The sequence below is a fragment of the Sapajus apella genome, unplaced genomic scaffold (genome assembly GCF_009761245.1).
Source record: "Sapajus apella isolate SASKATOON/1434 unplaced genomic scaffold, GSC_monkey_1.0 scaffold87, whole genome shotgun sequence".
NCBI lineage: Eukaryota > Metazoa > Chordata > Mammalia > Primates > Cebidae > Sapajus > Sapajus apella.
The window spans coordinates 3,016,293-3,031,437 of record NW_022437027.1 but is presented as its reverse complement, the minus strand read 5'-3'; the positions used below and the strand labels follow the sequence as shown (position 1 = coordinate 3,031,437).

The following is a 15,145-nucleotide window of genomic DNA, read 5'->3' as shown; positions in this document are numbered from 1 at the left end:
TGCATAGGTACACAGGTGGCAGTGAGATTTGCTGCCTTCCTCCCCATCACCTACATCTGGCATCTCTCCCCTTGCTATCTCTCCCCAGCTCCACACCCCTCACCATCCCTCCCCTATTTCCCCTCAACTGACCCCAGTGTGTAGTGCTCCCCTCCCTGTACACATCCACGGGTTTTTATTAGGTGCACACACTCATTAATTGAGGGGTGGAAAGCAGTGGGGGTTTTATCAGGGAGGCCTTGAAACTATTGTGGGGCAAGATAGCTAGGGAGAAGCATTCATGATTAGAATACAATGAAACAGGTGGTTCTTCTAAGAGAATCTAATCTAGTACACCAAGTTTACCACTGATCATTATCGATATGCAGCTGCATCAGAACACAGGAGGTAGGGTGCCACCAGGTCTGACCACACACAATGCATCAAAGAGCTTTTATCTCCCGAGCACTGTGGACATAAGGCAACCAAAATTACCCTATATTCTGAGAACATAGGGTATGTTCACCTGGAAGGCCTTGCTGCCTTGCCAGCTCCCATCTGCAAAGACCCTCCCAGATCTTGTGAGCAGAGATCACCAACCTTTCCCAGGTGCTTACACAAGCCCTCTTTACGAGACTCCTGTGCAGACCCCATGTTGGAAAGGAGTTCGTGGAACCAAGGCAGTGTTTTCCTGCCTTGCAACCACATCGCGGATGTACCACGGTTAATGGGGCGCTCTCAGATGGTCTAACTTTAGGTCTCCCATTACTGCTTTTGCTCATGCTTTTACAAGCTACAAGCTGTTCTTTTTTGTGCTGTGCTTTTCATTCACTATTGTTTATCTCAGGGTAAAACTTCAGTGTACCGCAAACTCTATAAGCTAATAAGCAAATCAAACATATTTGTTTAATCAGTAGTAGTAGAGACAGCATATGTCTGCCCCTGGTCATCTGGGTCCACAGTCCAACATATATATGAATTAGCATGCCTTTCATTTATATTACCTTTTTAACTATGGCAGGCATTATTTAATTTCTATTCTGCAGATATATAAACTGAAACACAGAAAAGCTTTGCAGCATGCCAGAGAGCAGCCTAAGCCACAGACTCCTCATTAATAAGTGTCTCAAACAGCTGTACTATGATATAAATATGAGTCATTAGGATTTAATTACCTTAAAATACCCTAATTACTGATAAAATGTATTTAGTAGTATGAGATTTGGTAGATGTAATCCTTAAGATGTGACAATATTAACATTTCTGTCAACCTAAAATTTTTATTTACGTGTTTGACTACTTTTAAAAGTTTAATATCCGTTCTTCTCTAAGATGCCTTACGTGTTTAACTGAATTTTATCCCACTCATCAGCTTCATAGTCTCCCCACTCTCGTCTTCTATTCTCAGAAATTCATTGGTTTTTAAAATGTCTTTAGACATCAATCATTTTACTTTTTTACTAGAATCAGGAATTTTTCTAGTTCAGCAAAAACATCTTTTTCAAAATTGCCAAAGGCTGCTTTCAGATACTTTGTCATTTTAAACCTAGTAGATATTTTGTTTTTTCTTGTAGGTGTTGACAGCTCTTCTACCACAAGCAGTGCTTCTCCAATGCCTAACAGTTATGATGCCTTGGAAGGAGGCAGTTACCCAGGTAATTTGTTGTTTTGTTCTTGCTTGATCTTCATTTTAAAAGTTATTAACCATCAGTTCCCTTCAAATGTGAACATGTATTATACATAATAGCAGGTTATATTTTTAACAGAAATAAAGGACATTTTTCTGGCATTTCTCAGCCTCAGCTTCCCTAGTGTTGTCACTACCATGAAGGTTGTTTCTGAGGTCATTATTTTTTGTTGTTACCATACTCTTTTTATCTTTTTCTAAAAGATTTTCAATAGTTTTTCTCTTCTTTCTCCTTCTTTTTAAAGAATAACTATAATCCTTGCATAAATTTTATATTTCTATTCTCATGCTTAGGGCTTTGAATTCTTTTTAGCCAGTCTCTGAGTATAGTTTTTGACTCTTTGCTCCCTCAAAGGCTTCTGGCCACCCTCAGTGGGTAAATAGATGCTACCCCCAACTTGGGGGTAGGTTTTAGAGACATCACTTTTAACCATATCTGGAAATCACTTTAGTCATTACATGCAAGTACAGGAGTGGGTAGTATTTTTTTAAAAAACTATCATTTCATTTTAGTATCTTACCCTGTGATTTTTCTTGTTCTCTTGTCTCCTATCACTGACAACCTGACAACTGTACCTGACCTCTCTCTTTTTCTAGGGATTCCAAACCTTAACAGAAAAAGCAGTTTTGCCTTTCTCTTTATTTATCTCTTTGTTGATGATGCAGGGTTAAGCTTAATTGAAGTTGGAATGTTCTATACTTAAAAATACCATACTATCTTGCTATCGCTATTCTATGAATCAGTAGAAAACTTTATCTTTTCAGCTCAGTATGGAATTCCTTTGTAATATTTTAAGAATACTTGAATGAACGACTCTGTTTTTTGTAATTAAGGATTTTTGCCCCTAGGAAATGTACAAGAGAAAGAGCGAGAGAAAAAGTGTGTGTGTTTGCATGTGTGTGTGTGAGTGTGTGTGTGTGAAGTTGTAAACCATTCAAAAAACAATCTCTTGTCAAGATATTCTAGAAGAGTTGCTTCATTCACTAAAAGATAAACAACCATATAGTACCTCATGAGCTCTAAATTAATGTGAAGTGAAACGTTTAGCGTAGGATAGTTGAAAGATTCTGGCTCCTACAGTCAGACTTTGGTTTCTTTGTATTCATTCGGTCAACATATTCTAATCTTATAATGAACTGTGTGTTGAGAGTATTTCAATAGACGTGGACAAGTTTTCTACCTATTTATACTGCACCAAAATTAAAGAAGTATGTGAGCATCCGTAGCGGTAATGTTAAATGATTTGTAGGTCTGCTATAGGTCAAGTACTAGGGTAGATCTCTAGAAATGTAAGAATTATTATCCTTTCCTGAAGAAGATAAGAAGATTTAGACCTTCATGTTTATAACTCCAATTTTATTATCTCTCTCTCTCTCTTTTTTTTTTTTTTTTTTGAGACGGAGTTTCGCTCTTGTTACCCAGGCTGGAGTGCAATGGCACGATCTCGGCTCACCGCAACCTCCGCCTCCTGGGTTCAGGCAATTCTCCTGCCTCAGCCTCCTGAGTAGCTGGGATTACAGGCACACGCCACCATGCCCAGCTAATTTTTTGTAGTTTTAGTAGAGACGGGGTTTCACCGTGTTGACCAGGATGGTCTCGATCTCTTGACCTCGTGATCCACCCACCTCGACCTCCCAAAGTGCTGGGATTACAGGCGTGAGCCACCGCGCCCGGCATCTCTCTCTCTCTCTTTCTTTTTTTTTGAGACAAGGCCTTACTCTACTACTCAGGCTGGAGTACAGTGGCATGATCATGGTTCACTGCAGCCTGGAACTCCTGGGCTCACATCCTGTCTCCGCAGCCTCCCAAGTAGCTGGGACTACAGGTGCATAGCACCATACCCAGCTTTTTTTTTCCTCTACATATAGACAGGGTTTCACTTTGTTGTCCAGGCTGGTATCAAATACCTGGCTTCAAATAGTCCTTCCACCTCAGCCTCCCGAAGTATTGGGATAATAGGTGTGAGCCATTGCACCCAGCCCTAATTTTTTTTATTTCTTATACTGATAACTTGTCACGTTAAGAGAAGTTCTGCCCATGTTTCCATCACCATGAGGAGAGACAAGCAAGAGATCTAAGGATTATGACACCGCATTGAAGGTCTTACCCTCTTAAGAAGTCAGGGAGGTTACCAGAAAGCCAGTAAGTGATCCTTGCCTAATCAGCACAAGATGATAGCAGAATAACCAGGAGTGTATCTTCAGAATTAGAGCCAATAAGGAGATATGATTCCTTAAGAAAAAAAAAAAAAAGATTGATTCAGTTAAATGTTTCTAAGAATATATGTGTGTGTGTATATATATATATATTATTAGGAGAGAGAGTGAATGTAGACAATATATTTTTGCAGAATCCAAATGCTGGTAAAGAATATGAACTAAAATGAATGCACATTGTAGAGTTCACATCAAAATGGGACTAAACAGTCAGGATACCAAATTGTTAATAATGCTTATGTGCAGTTTAAAGTAACTTTTAGAGTTTCTTTCTGTTATTATTGTTTTTGTACATGATATTTAAGTTTTCTACAGTTTTTTTTGTCTTAATTCACTTTTTGTTTTAAATTTAAATAAGGACATTTGAAATTTAAGGACATTCATTCATTAAATGCATTTTATTTGACATTACATGCTAAACATTGTTCTAGGTGTGGGACGCTATTCTAGATACTATCTTTCATACTTTCCTCAGAGTTTTGCCACTGCAAATAATGCAAATTTTAGGGGATTATGGAAACATACTCCTTCCATAGAGTTAGTTTTAATATTGATGGTAGGGTCAGATAAAGCAAATTAGAGAAAAGAGTAAGTGGCACCTCTTTTATTGCTTGCTTTGTTTTGTGCTTCTTAGTTTCTCCTGAGAGAATTTTTTAAAACTGTATTAACTCTGTGTGTGTGTGTGTGTGTGTGTGTGTGTGATATATATATATTGCTCTTACCTGTTAGAATTACCAGCTCAAGGGGCTCATGCCTGTATTCTCAGCACTTTGGGAGGCCAAGGTATAAGAATCTCTTGAGCACAGGAGTTCAAGACCAGCCTAGGCAGCATGGGGAGACCCCATTTCTATTTGAAAAATGGAAATACTAGCCAGGCATGGTGGCTCACGCCTGTAATCCCAGCACTTTGGGAAGCTGAGGCAAGCGGATCACGAGGTTAGGAGTTGGAAAACAGCCTGACCAACATAGTGAAACCCCGTTTCTAAAAACAAAATAAACTGGGTGTGGTGGTGCATGCCTATAATCCCAGCTACTCAGGAGGCTGAGACAGGAGAATCGCTTGAACCCGGGAGGTAGAGATTGCAACGAGCCTTGATCTCGCCACTGCACTCCAGCTTGGGCGACAGAGTGACACTCAATCTCACACAAAAAAAATAAAAAAAATAAAAAATAAATACCAACTAAAGTTGGTGAAATGATGTAAAATTTGGGGTGGAGTTTTCTCATAAATACTCCTGCAAAAAAGGAAAAAAAAAAAAAAGATGTAGTAGGACAACATGTAAAACAAGATTAGCAAAATATGGATAATTATTGAAGCTTAGTGATAGGTGTTTGAGGTTCATTATTCTCCCTACTTTGTGTGTGTTCAAAATTTCTTAGAATAAAAAGCTTTAAAAAGCAAAAGGGAAATGCCAAGGGTTATAGACTGGATCGTAAGTCCAGTCTTGGTGGAATCTTGATTTTTAGTTGTTAACATCAGGTGTTTCTATTTTTTTAGATATGCTTTCTTCATCAGCAAGCAGTCCTGCTCCTGATCCTGCCCATGAACCTGATCCTGCTCCTGCTCCTGCTCCAGCTTCAGCTCCAGCTCCTGCCCTTCCTCAGCCTTCGAAAATGGCTAAGCCTTTTGGCTATGGCTATCCAGCGCTTCAGCCTGGTTATCAGAATGCTACAGCACCACTTACTTCTGGAATACAGCCCAGTAACCCAGTATATTCTGGATTCCAGCAGTATCCTCAAGTATGTATTTAGTCATATACACACATTGTAACAGCTATAAAACTTAATTCTGACAAATTCCTGGTGGGGTTTGTACCTTTGATTCAAATGGATCTTAGTGACAAATACAGATCAGCCTAGGTCAACCATACATAGAATTTGATCTCAGGTTTTTTGTGTGTATATATTTAGAAAAAGATTAAATGAAATATACATATCACATTTTTAAAGAGGTTAAATCTAGCTCAAGATATTAGCTATGATTTTTTTCTTCATTGTGTCTTTTTCAGTCTACAATTGCAGATATTAATTTTATAATCAGAAAATTTAAGTAAACATGTTTTTTTTTAATTTTCTATTATTAAACTAGCATTCTCTTTGGAAAATGACATGGTAAAATGTGATTTGGTCTCTGTTCTTCATTTGAAGAACTTTATGACACATAACTGACCTTGATGAGAGCCTCCAGATACATAAATATGCTCATCAGTTCACATGCTCGTTTACTGCTGAAGTGGCTACGATTGTCTGGGTATAAACCTGGGGTTTGTCATCCTGCAGCCAGGAAAATTTAGGACACTTATACACATGAGTTTAGGGGTGGAAGCTTAATAGGCAGAAGAGAAGAGAAAGAGAAACAGCTTTCTCCATAGAAATGGAGACGTCTCCCAGCGGAAAAGACCGGCTGGTGGTTGATGCACCGGATTTTATAGTCTATCTTGAGGAGCCGGTGTCTTTTTTTTTTTTTTTTTTTGAGACGGAGTCTCCCTCTGTCCCCAGGCTGCAGTGCAGTGGCACGATCGCGGCTCACTGCAACCTCTCCCCCCGGGTTCAAGCAATTCTTCTGCCTCAGCCTCCCAAGTAGCTGGGATTACAGATGTGCACCACCACACCCAGCTAATTTTTGTATTTTTAGTAGAGACGGGGTTTCACCATGTTGGCCAGGATGGGACCCATCTCTTGACCTCGTGATCTGCTGCCTCAGCCTCCCAAAGTGCCAGTGTCTTATTTACATAGGGCTCACAGATTGGTTCAATCAGATGTGATGTTTACATGAGGCATTGAGGAAAAGGCTGGTCACCCCGCCCTAGTCTTATTATGCAAATGAATTATCCTTGGCCAGCACCATCTTTTCTGCTCCTTACTGTACACGTGGCAGGCAGAGAAGGGATGATGGAGCCGCCATCTTGAACACGTCTGGTCCCTAGTTCCTGCCAGGATTCCCTCATGCAGGCTCACAGCTTGCTTGTCTATGTCTGCAGCTGGACTTTACAGGCTGCTCTTTGTAGGAAAATAATTTGGGGCTGCTTTTCATTAAAAAGAGAAGCCTTACTGAGGACTCACATACCCTCACTATCTGCCTAAGTGATTTCTTCTTAACTCCTATATCCCTGCCTCTAGGACCCATTCTGACATGACCTTTTCTGGAGCCACCTCATAAACATAGCAGTATAACAAATGATACGATATTTATACAGTGAAATACTTAACAGGACAGTATTTCACATCTGTATTTCTTGAGAAGATAAAATATAGGGCAACTTTTCTTTTTTTTTTTTTTGAGATGGAGTCTCACTCTGTCGCCCAGGCTGGAGTGCAGTGGCACAATCTCAGCTCACTGCAACCTCCGCCTCCTGGGTTTAGGTGATTCCTGGCCTCAGCCTTCAGAGTAGCCAGGATTATAGGCACCCACCACCACGCCTGGCTACTTTTTGTATTTTTAGTAGAGATGGGGTTTTGGCCAGGCTGGTCTCTAATTCCTGACCTCAAGTGATCTGCTTGCCTTGGCCTCCCAAAATGCTGGGATTACAGGCATGAGCCAATGTGCCCGGAAGGGAAACAGTTTTAATGACAAAAGCATTGCTACTTATAGAAAACTGTTCTTAGTTGACTAACCTTATAGAAATTTTATAGTGAAGAAAGAATGAAAATTAGAAATAGGATAATCAGTGAGGAGCAGTGGCTCACTCATGTAGTTCCAACTACTCAAGACTAAGGTAGAAGTATTTGGTTGGGGTGGGCAGGGGAGAAAAAGGAAAATTATTTGTTTCTGGAATTTAACTTTAGAATTAAAGTACATAGGAAAAAGGGAGGAGGAAAGCAGAGAGACATTAGAGGAATATGGGTGGTTAGTACAGATTCTCTGTCTCTCATTTTGCTAGATTTTCTTTATGGCTCTGTTGTGCCATGTGAAACAATTTTTAAGTCTGTCTTGTCAGACTCTTGTACTTTTAGGCAAATTCCTATTTGGGTTGTAACATATTATTTACTTATAATTTTAATGACAAGAAAACCAGGTTCAAAGAAAGGATTGATTCTTGGAAGTGTTGAGCAAAGAGAAAAAAAGTTATTTTGAAATAGTAAGTGGTCTTACATAATGACTTAGGACAATAGTCCACGAACCATGGACCTCTGGCCAAATCTGGCCCACTGCCTGTTTATAATAAAGTTTTATTGGAATACAGCCATGCCCATTCTTTTATGTTATTTTCTATTACTGTTTTTGCACTACAGTGATACAGTTTAGTAGTTGCAAAAGAGATCATGTAGCTCTCAAAGCTTTAAAATATTGACGGTCTGATTCTCCACAGAAAAACTTTGCTGACCCCTGACATAGGCGTGTAGGAAGTATTTTTGATTTCATATTTTATGTGGGAGGTTATTTTATAAAAGTCAAGAAATTATCTTTGGAATAAGAGTAAAAATGAATGTTCTACCAGAATTAAAATATACAACATCATTCTATTCTGTAATCACAATTCTTTTTATGTTCTGGGTCTAGTACATGTGTCAGAAAAGTTTGGATAAAGGGGACAAAGATACACTAAAACGTTTTCTGGGTTATTAATCACACTTATGTGAACATCAAAAAGCCAAAATATTTAGAAATAGACTGTTAAGAGAGCAACCATTCCCACCTTTTTTTTTTTTTTTTTTTTGAATATAATTGGAAGCATAGCATATGTACTCATGTCTGGATTCTTTTGCTCAACATTATGCTTATTGTGTGATTGTAATTCACTTGTTTTCATTGTTATGTGGTACTCAATCATGTGAATAGACCAGTTTGTTTATTTGTTCTATTGTTGATGGGCATTGGTGTAACTTTCCAGTGTGGGGCTATTATGAATGATGCTATTGTCAACATTTCTGTCCCTGTCTTTTAGTGAGTGTATATAGGAATGGAATTGCTGGGCCATTGGGTATTCATTTTTCAATTTTAGCAGTTAAAACTAGACAGTTTGCCAAAGTGATATTCTGATTTATACCTCATTAGCAGTGTGTGTGAGTTCAGTTGCTTCACATTCTTGTCAACACTTGGAATTTTGACTTTTTTAATATTAAATAGTCATCTTCCTTCATTTTGTGAGGAAATAGAAACTCAAATAAGTGAATCACCTGTCCAGTACCAGGCTTGGTTCTAAGAATGCAAAAGACCTTGCAATTCAGAATTAAGCACTTTTTTCTTTTTAACTGGAAAAGACTTGCACAGTCCGATTTGATCTATGGATCTTTTCAAGGAAGATTACGAGCAGCTATTTATTTTTGTCTGATCTGAATTTAAAATAGTTTTTTGGACACTACTGTTTTAGGGTCGGTGAACAGTAATGATTTAGGTATACAGCTAGGACCTACATTTAAATTCTTACCTATTTACTAAAAAAAGATTATAAATTTAAACCTAAGATTAACACTATCAGACTTTTTTAAAAGAAGCCTTTTTGTTTGTTTGTTTGTTTGTTTGAGATGGAGTCTTGCTCTGTCGCCCAGGCTGGAGTGCAGTGGCGTGATCTCGGCTTACTGCATCCTCCAGGTTCAAGTGATTCTCCTGCCTCACCTGAGTAGCTGGGACTACAGGCGCGTGCCACCACGCTCGGCTAATTTTTTGTAGTTTTAGTAGAGACAGGGTTTCACTGTGTTAGCCAGGATTGTCTCCAACTCCTGACCTCGTGATCTGCCTGCCTCAGCCTCCTAAACTCTTGGGATTACAGGCGTGAGCCACCATGCCCAGACCATTTATTTTTGAAGTTCTGTGTAGGGTAATAATATCCCATCTTAGCTTTACACTGTCTTCTATAATAAAGTTGAAATGCCTTTAAATGTTATACTTAATGTAGTGCAATGAAAGGGCTTTGTGTAAGGGCTTTTCTTTGTATTAATTAATTTGAGATGACTTTTATTAAGTAGTGGGAAACCCTAACGGTTGTTTTTTGTTTTGTTTTGTTTTGTTTTTTTTTTCATTTAAAATTTATTTATTCACCTAATACACTTAAACAGTTGGGTTTTGAAGGAAAAAAAAAAACTTAAAATTTGTTTTTTAGGGTTGAAAACCAGGAAAAAGGCTGATGTTTAAAAACAAAAATAAAAATTACAAAAATATTTTCAGTGAATATATGCAAAACCAGATATAGATACTGTATGGCTTTTTTAAATTACAAATTTAGTGAGATCAATTAGGGAAAATGCAGATAAACAAAAGGAAAAAACATTAATAAATATTAACCATAATTCTACCAAGCTGTAAACAGCAATAGTTGGGATCTGTCCTTCCAGGTTTCTTTCAACACACCTGTAATCCTAGCAATTTGAGAGACCGAGACGGCAGATCACAAGGTCAAGAGATTGGAACCATCCTGGTCAACATGGTGAAACCCCGTCTCTACTAAAAATACAGAAATTAGCTGGGCATGGTGGGGCTTTCCTGTAGTCCCAGCTACTCAGGAGGCTGAGGAAGGAGAATTACTTGAACCTGAGAAGCAGAGGTTGCAGTGAGCCAAGATCATGCCACTGCACTGCTGCCTGGTGACAGAGTGAGGCTCCGTCTCAAAAAAAAAAAAAAAAAGAATGTCTCTTTGGAAAATTTTTAAATTTATTTAACAGTATAAGAAGAAACCTTTATTATTTTTATATATCTTTCATCATTTTGGTACTTGTATATTTTATAATGAGTCTCCCATTTATGGGGCATAACTCAGTGTCAAAATCAGCATCCTTTTAAGCTTGGTGTACTTCTGTGATCCCAGTTAAGACAGGAGAATCACTGGAGCTGAGGAGTTTGAGACCAACCTGAACAACATTGTAAGAACCTGTGACAAAAGAAAACAAATCCTTGCATGTGTACACATGCACACATGTAAACATATACACACATGCACACACACTTCATTATATACATACAGTTATGTGCTGCATAATGACATTTTAGTTAATGACAGACCACATGCATGACGGTGGTCCCATAAGATTATAATGGAGCTGGAAAATCCCTGTCACCTATAGACTTTGTAGCTGTGGTAATGTTGTAGCACAGTGCATTACTCTTGTGTTTGTGGTGATGCTCTTGTAAACAAACCTGCACCTCCAGTCATATAAAAGTGTAGCACATACAGTTATACACAGTACATAATACTTGATAATGAAAATAAATGACTACTGATTTATGTATTTATACTGTAATTTTTATCATTATTTTAGAGTGTACTCCTACTTATGAAAAATAAAAGTGAACTGTAAAACAACCTCACATAGGTCCTCCAGGAAGTATCCAGAAGAAGGCATTGTTATCACAGGAGATGATAGCTCCTTACATGTTATTGCACTTTAAGACCTTCCAGTGGGACAAGATGTGGAGGTGGAAGACAGTGATATTGATGATCTTGATCCTGTGTAGGACTAAGCAAATATGTGTGTTTGTGTGTATTCATTTTCAGCAAAAAGTTTTAAAATACAAAATATTTAAAATAGAAAAAAGCTTATAGAATAAAGCCATAAAAGGAAGAAATTTTTTTGTACAGCTGTACAATGTGTGTTTTACACTGTTTTTGTAAAAGTCAAAAAGTTACTTAGATTGGTGCAAAAGTAATTGCAGTTCTTGCCATTGAAAGTTGTGACAGGTCAGGCACAGTGGCTCACGCCTGTAATTCCAGCACTTTGGGAGGCCAAGGTGGGCGGATCACCTGAGGTCAGGAGTTCTACCAGCCTGGCCAACATGGTGAAACCCCGTCTCTACTAAAAATACAAAAAATTAGCTGGGCGTGGTGGTGGGTGCCTGTAATCCCAGCTAGTCAGGAAACTGAGGCAGGAGAATCTCTTGAACCCAGGAGCCGGAGGTTGCAGTGAGCCAAAATCGCACCATTGCACACCAACCTGGGCAACAAGAGCAAGACTCCGTCTTAAAAAAAAATAATAATAACAAAACCCGCAATTACTTTTGCACCAACCTATAAAGAAATTAGTTTATAAAGTAAAGAAGTTACAGTAAACTAATGTATTGCAGAAGAAAGAAAAACTTTTTTCCCTCAGAGTCTCATTCTGTTGCCCAGATTGGAGCACAGTGGCACAATCTTGACTCTCACTGCAACTTCCACCTCCCAAGTTCAAGTGATTCTTGTGCCTTGGCCTCTGAAGTGGCTGGGAGATCACAGGCACCTGCCGCCATCACACCCAGCTAATTTCTGAATTTTTAGTAGAGACAGGGTTTCACCATGTTGTCCAGGCTGGTCTCAAACTCCTGACCTCAAGTGATCCACCTGCCTAGGTCTCCCAAATTGCTGGGATTACAGACATGAGCCACTATGTCTGGCCAAAAACTGTATTTTTATAGGTTTGATAGAGCCTAAATGTGCAGAGTTTATAAAGTCTACAGTATATTAGTGTCCTGGGCCTTCACCTTCACTCAACACTCACTCACTGACTCACCCAGAGCAACTTCCAGTCCTTTAAGCTCCATTCATACTAAATGCCCTATGGAAGTGTACCATTTTGTATCTCTTTACTGTATTGTTCTTGTATTTTTTTTATGTTTAGATATACAAATATCATTGTATGCAGTTGCCTACAATATTCAACAGTAACATGATGCATGGTTTGTTAGCCTAGGACCAACAGGCTATATATCATATAGCCCAGGTGTACACTCTTTGATATTTGCACAAGGATGAAATCACCTAACGACGTGTTTCTCAGTACATGTCCTCGTCATTAAGCAACGTGACTACACACACACATTTATGCATTTGTATTACTATTTCCTTAAATGAAATTTCTACAAGTGGAATTACAGAATCAAAGCATTTCTTCCTTTCTTTCTTTTTTTTTTTTTTTTTGGTTTTTTTGTTTTTTTTTTGAGGTGGAGTGTCTGTTGCCCAAGCTGGAGTGCAGTGGTGGGCAACCTCTGCCTCCCAGGTTCAAGTGATTCTCCTGTCTTAGCCTCCCAAGTAACTGGGATTACAGGTGCATGCCACCATGTCTGACTTAATTTTGGTGTTTTTAATAGAGAAGGGGTTTCACCATATTGGCCAGGCTGGTCTCGAACTCCTGACCTCAAACGATCCACCTGCCTTGGCCTCCCAAAGTACTGGGATTACAGGCGTGAGCCACCATGTCTGGCCATCATTTAATTATTTAAGACTTTAGAATTTCTCTGTACTCAATAGAAGGTTATTTCTACTCTGTGGCAGAACTATTTTAGGCACTGAGAGTACGAGAGGAGGCTCAGTGAAAAAACAGAGTTCCTGTTCTTAAGAAGGTTGGTAGGAAGTCAGCATTAATAAGACAATAAATAAGTAAATATATACAGAGCTAATTTCAAGTAGTTGCAAGTGCTATGAAGTAAGACGATTTGAAGTAATTTCCGGGGTGGAAATGTGGTGTAGGAGGTCAGACAAGCAGTCTTCATTGTAGAAATTATGTTTGAGTTAACATTTGGAAGAAGAAAAAGCATGGAAGGATCTGTGGTTAAAGTATTTCAGGCTGAGTAAACTGATAATGCAAAGACTTAAGGCAGGAACAAGTTTGACGTGTTTGAGGAATGAAGTCCCAGTGTTGCAGTAATTCAGCATGGGAAGAGTAATAGGGATGCGATCAGAAAGCTAAAGGATCACAGTCAGAAGCTTAGATTTTACCCAAAGTACAAAATAGAGGTATCAGAGATTTTATGTAATAGAATGACATCTAATTTACATATTTAGAAAATCGTTTGGCTGCTATGTGAGGAATGGATTAGAGATGGGAGTCTTTGAAAAGACAAGATGGAAGCAGGGAGACAAATTGAAGTTTTGCCCTAATTTAGGAAATTGCTTCTACTTTAATACATGTATTTTCCATCTTTACCTGTTGCAAGTATCTGGAAGTAATAACAACACTAGCGATAAGCACTTTTATCATCCAGATAATGGTTTTTAGATATCATCTGTACTTAAAAGGAGCCAAGATTCCTTTTTAGACAAACAGTTCTAGGTTTGAAGAAAAAGAGTATAAAATATTGTGTAAGAAAGCAAGGAAGCTAACAAAGACTAGTTAGGTTCATATAAAAGGACACTGGGGCCATCTTGAAAGGGCTTTCACTGGCCAAAGATTGGGTAGTTTGAACATCATAAGAATAATGACTGTAATTCATTACATCAATTTGAGTTAACAAAAAGCCATGAATTCCTGATAATACTAAAAATATAGTAAATAGAAAAAAATAAGGCAAAACCTATTGAACACCATTGTACATTTCTATGGCACCAACTCATTGTGAAAGTTGATAATTGGCGGGGGTGGGGGGACCTTGAGAACAGTGGGGTATTTATCCTCTTTTTCTAGTGTAAACTGTATTTGGGGAAACCAAATTGCTAATGTCGAAAAGGATTGTTGCTGAAATTTCATTGCGAGGGTTAACCTTGCTAATAAGATTCAAATTTATTCAGTACTTTCGCTTTGAGTTTTTTTCAAGTGTGCTTTAGATTGACTGCATGTAAAGTCATTCTATTACCAAGCCAGATTTAAATTTTCTTACCTTTTTGCTTTTTCTGTATGTTGAGATATGTAGTATATAAGAAAATGTATTTATGTTTTATTGTTCTTTTGTATTGTTTTGAATTGCTCTTTCAGCACTATCCTGGTGTGAACCAGCTGTCCTCCAGTCTAGGAGGATTGAGTCTTCAGAGTTCTCCACAACCAGAAAGCCTGAGACCTGTAAACCTCACTCAGGAGAGGAATGTTTTACCCATGACTCCTGTTTGGGCTCCTGTACCTAACTTGAATGCAGATCTCAAAAAATTGAACTGTAGCCCAGAGTAGGTATTTATTTGTTTTTTAATCTTTCTTAAGTGATGAAAACACTGTATGACTTTCAAAAATGGTGAAAGTGGTATGCTATTTCTTTGGTTGGAAGTTTTGTTAATGTTGATTTTTCTGTTTTAGTTTGTATAGAAGTTTTAGATGTAAAATTTTATTTCGGTCATCTGTTTTTGTTCCCATCTCAGTCTTTTTTTTTTTGAGTCGGAGTTTCGCTCTTGTTACCCAGGCTGGAGTGCAATGGCGCAATCTCGGCTCACCGCAACCTCCGCCTCCTGGGTTCAGGCAATTCTCCTGCCTCAGCCTCCTGAGTAGCTGGGATTACAGGCACGCGCCACCAAGCCCAGCTAATGTTTTTGTATTTTTAGTAGAGACGGGGTTTCACCATGTTGACCAGGATGGTCTCGATCTCTTGACCTCGTGATCCACCTGCCTCGGCCTCCCAAAGTGCTGGGATTACAGGCGTGAGCCACCACACCC

The 15,145-nt window shown here is 38.6% G+C and overlaps 1 protein-coding gene across 7 annotated transcripts in view; it reads left to right on the top strand.

Annotated features, from left to right (window-relative positions):
- Positions 1 to 15,145, top strand: part of SEC24B (SEC24 homolog B, COPII coat complex component) — a 115,377-nt gene that overhangs the window by 56,944 nt on the left and 43,288 nt on the right. For all 7 annotated transcript variants that reach the window (XM_032254787.1, XM_032254793.1, XM_032254790.1 and 4 more), the window contains 3 exons: positions 1,554 to 1,634; positions 5,382 to 5,623; positions 14,480 to 14,664. In XM_032254787.1, coding sequence (XP_032110678.1) covers positions 1,554 to 1,634; positions 5,382 to 5,623; positions 14,480 to 14,664 — 508 coding nt within the window. The remainder of the gene's footprint in view (positions 1 to 1,553; positions 1,635 to 5,381; positions 5,624 to 14,479; positions 14,665 to 15,145) is intronic.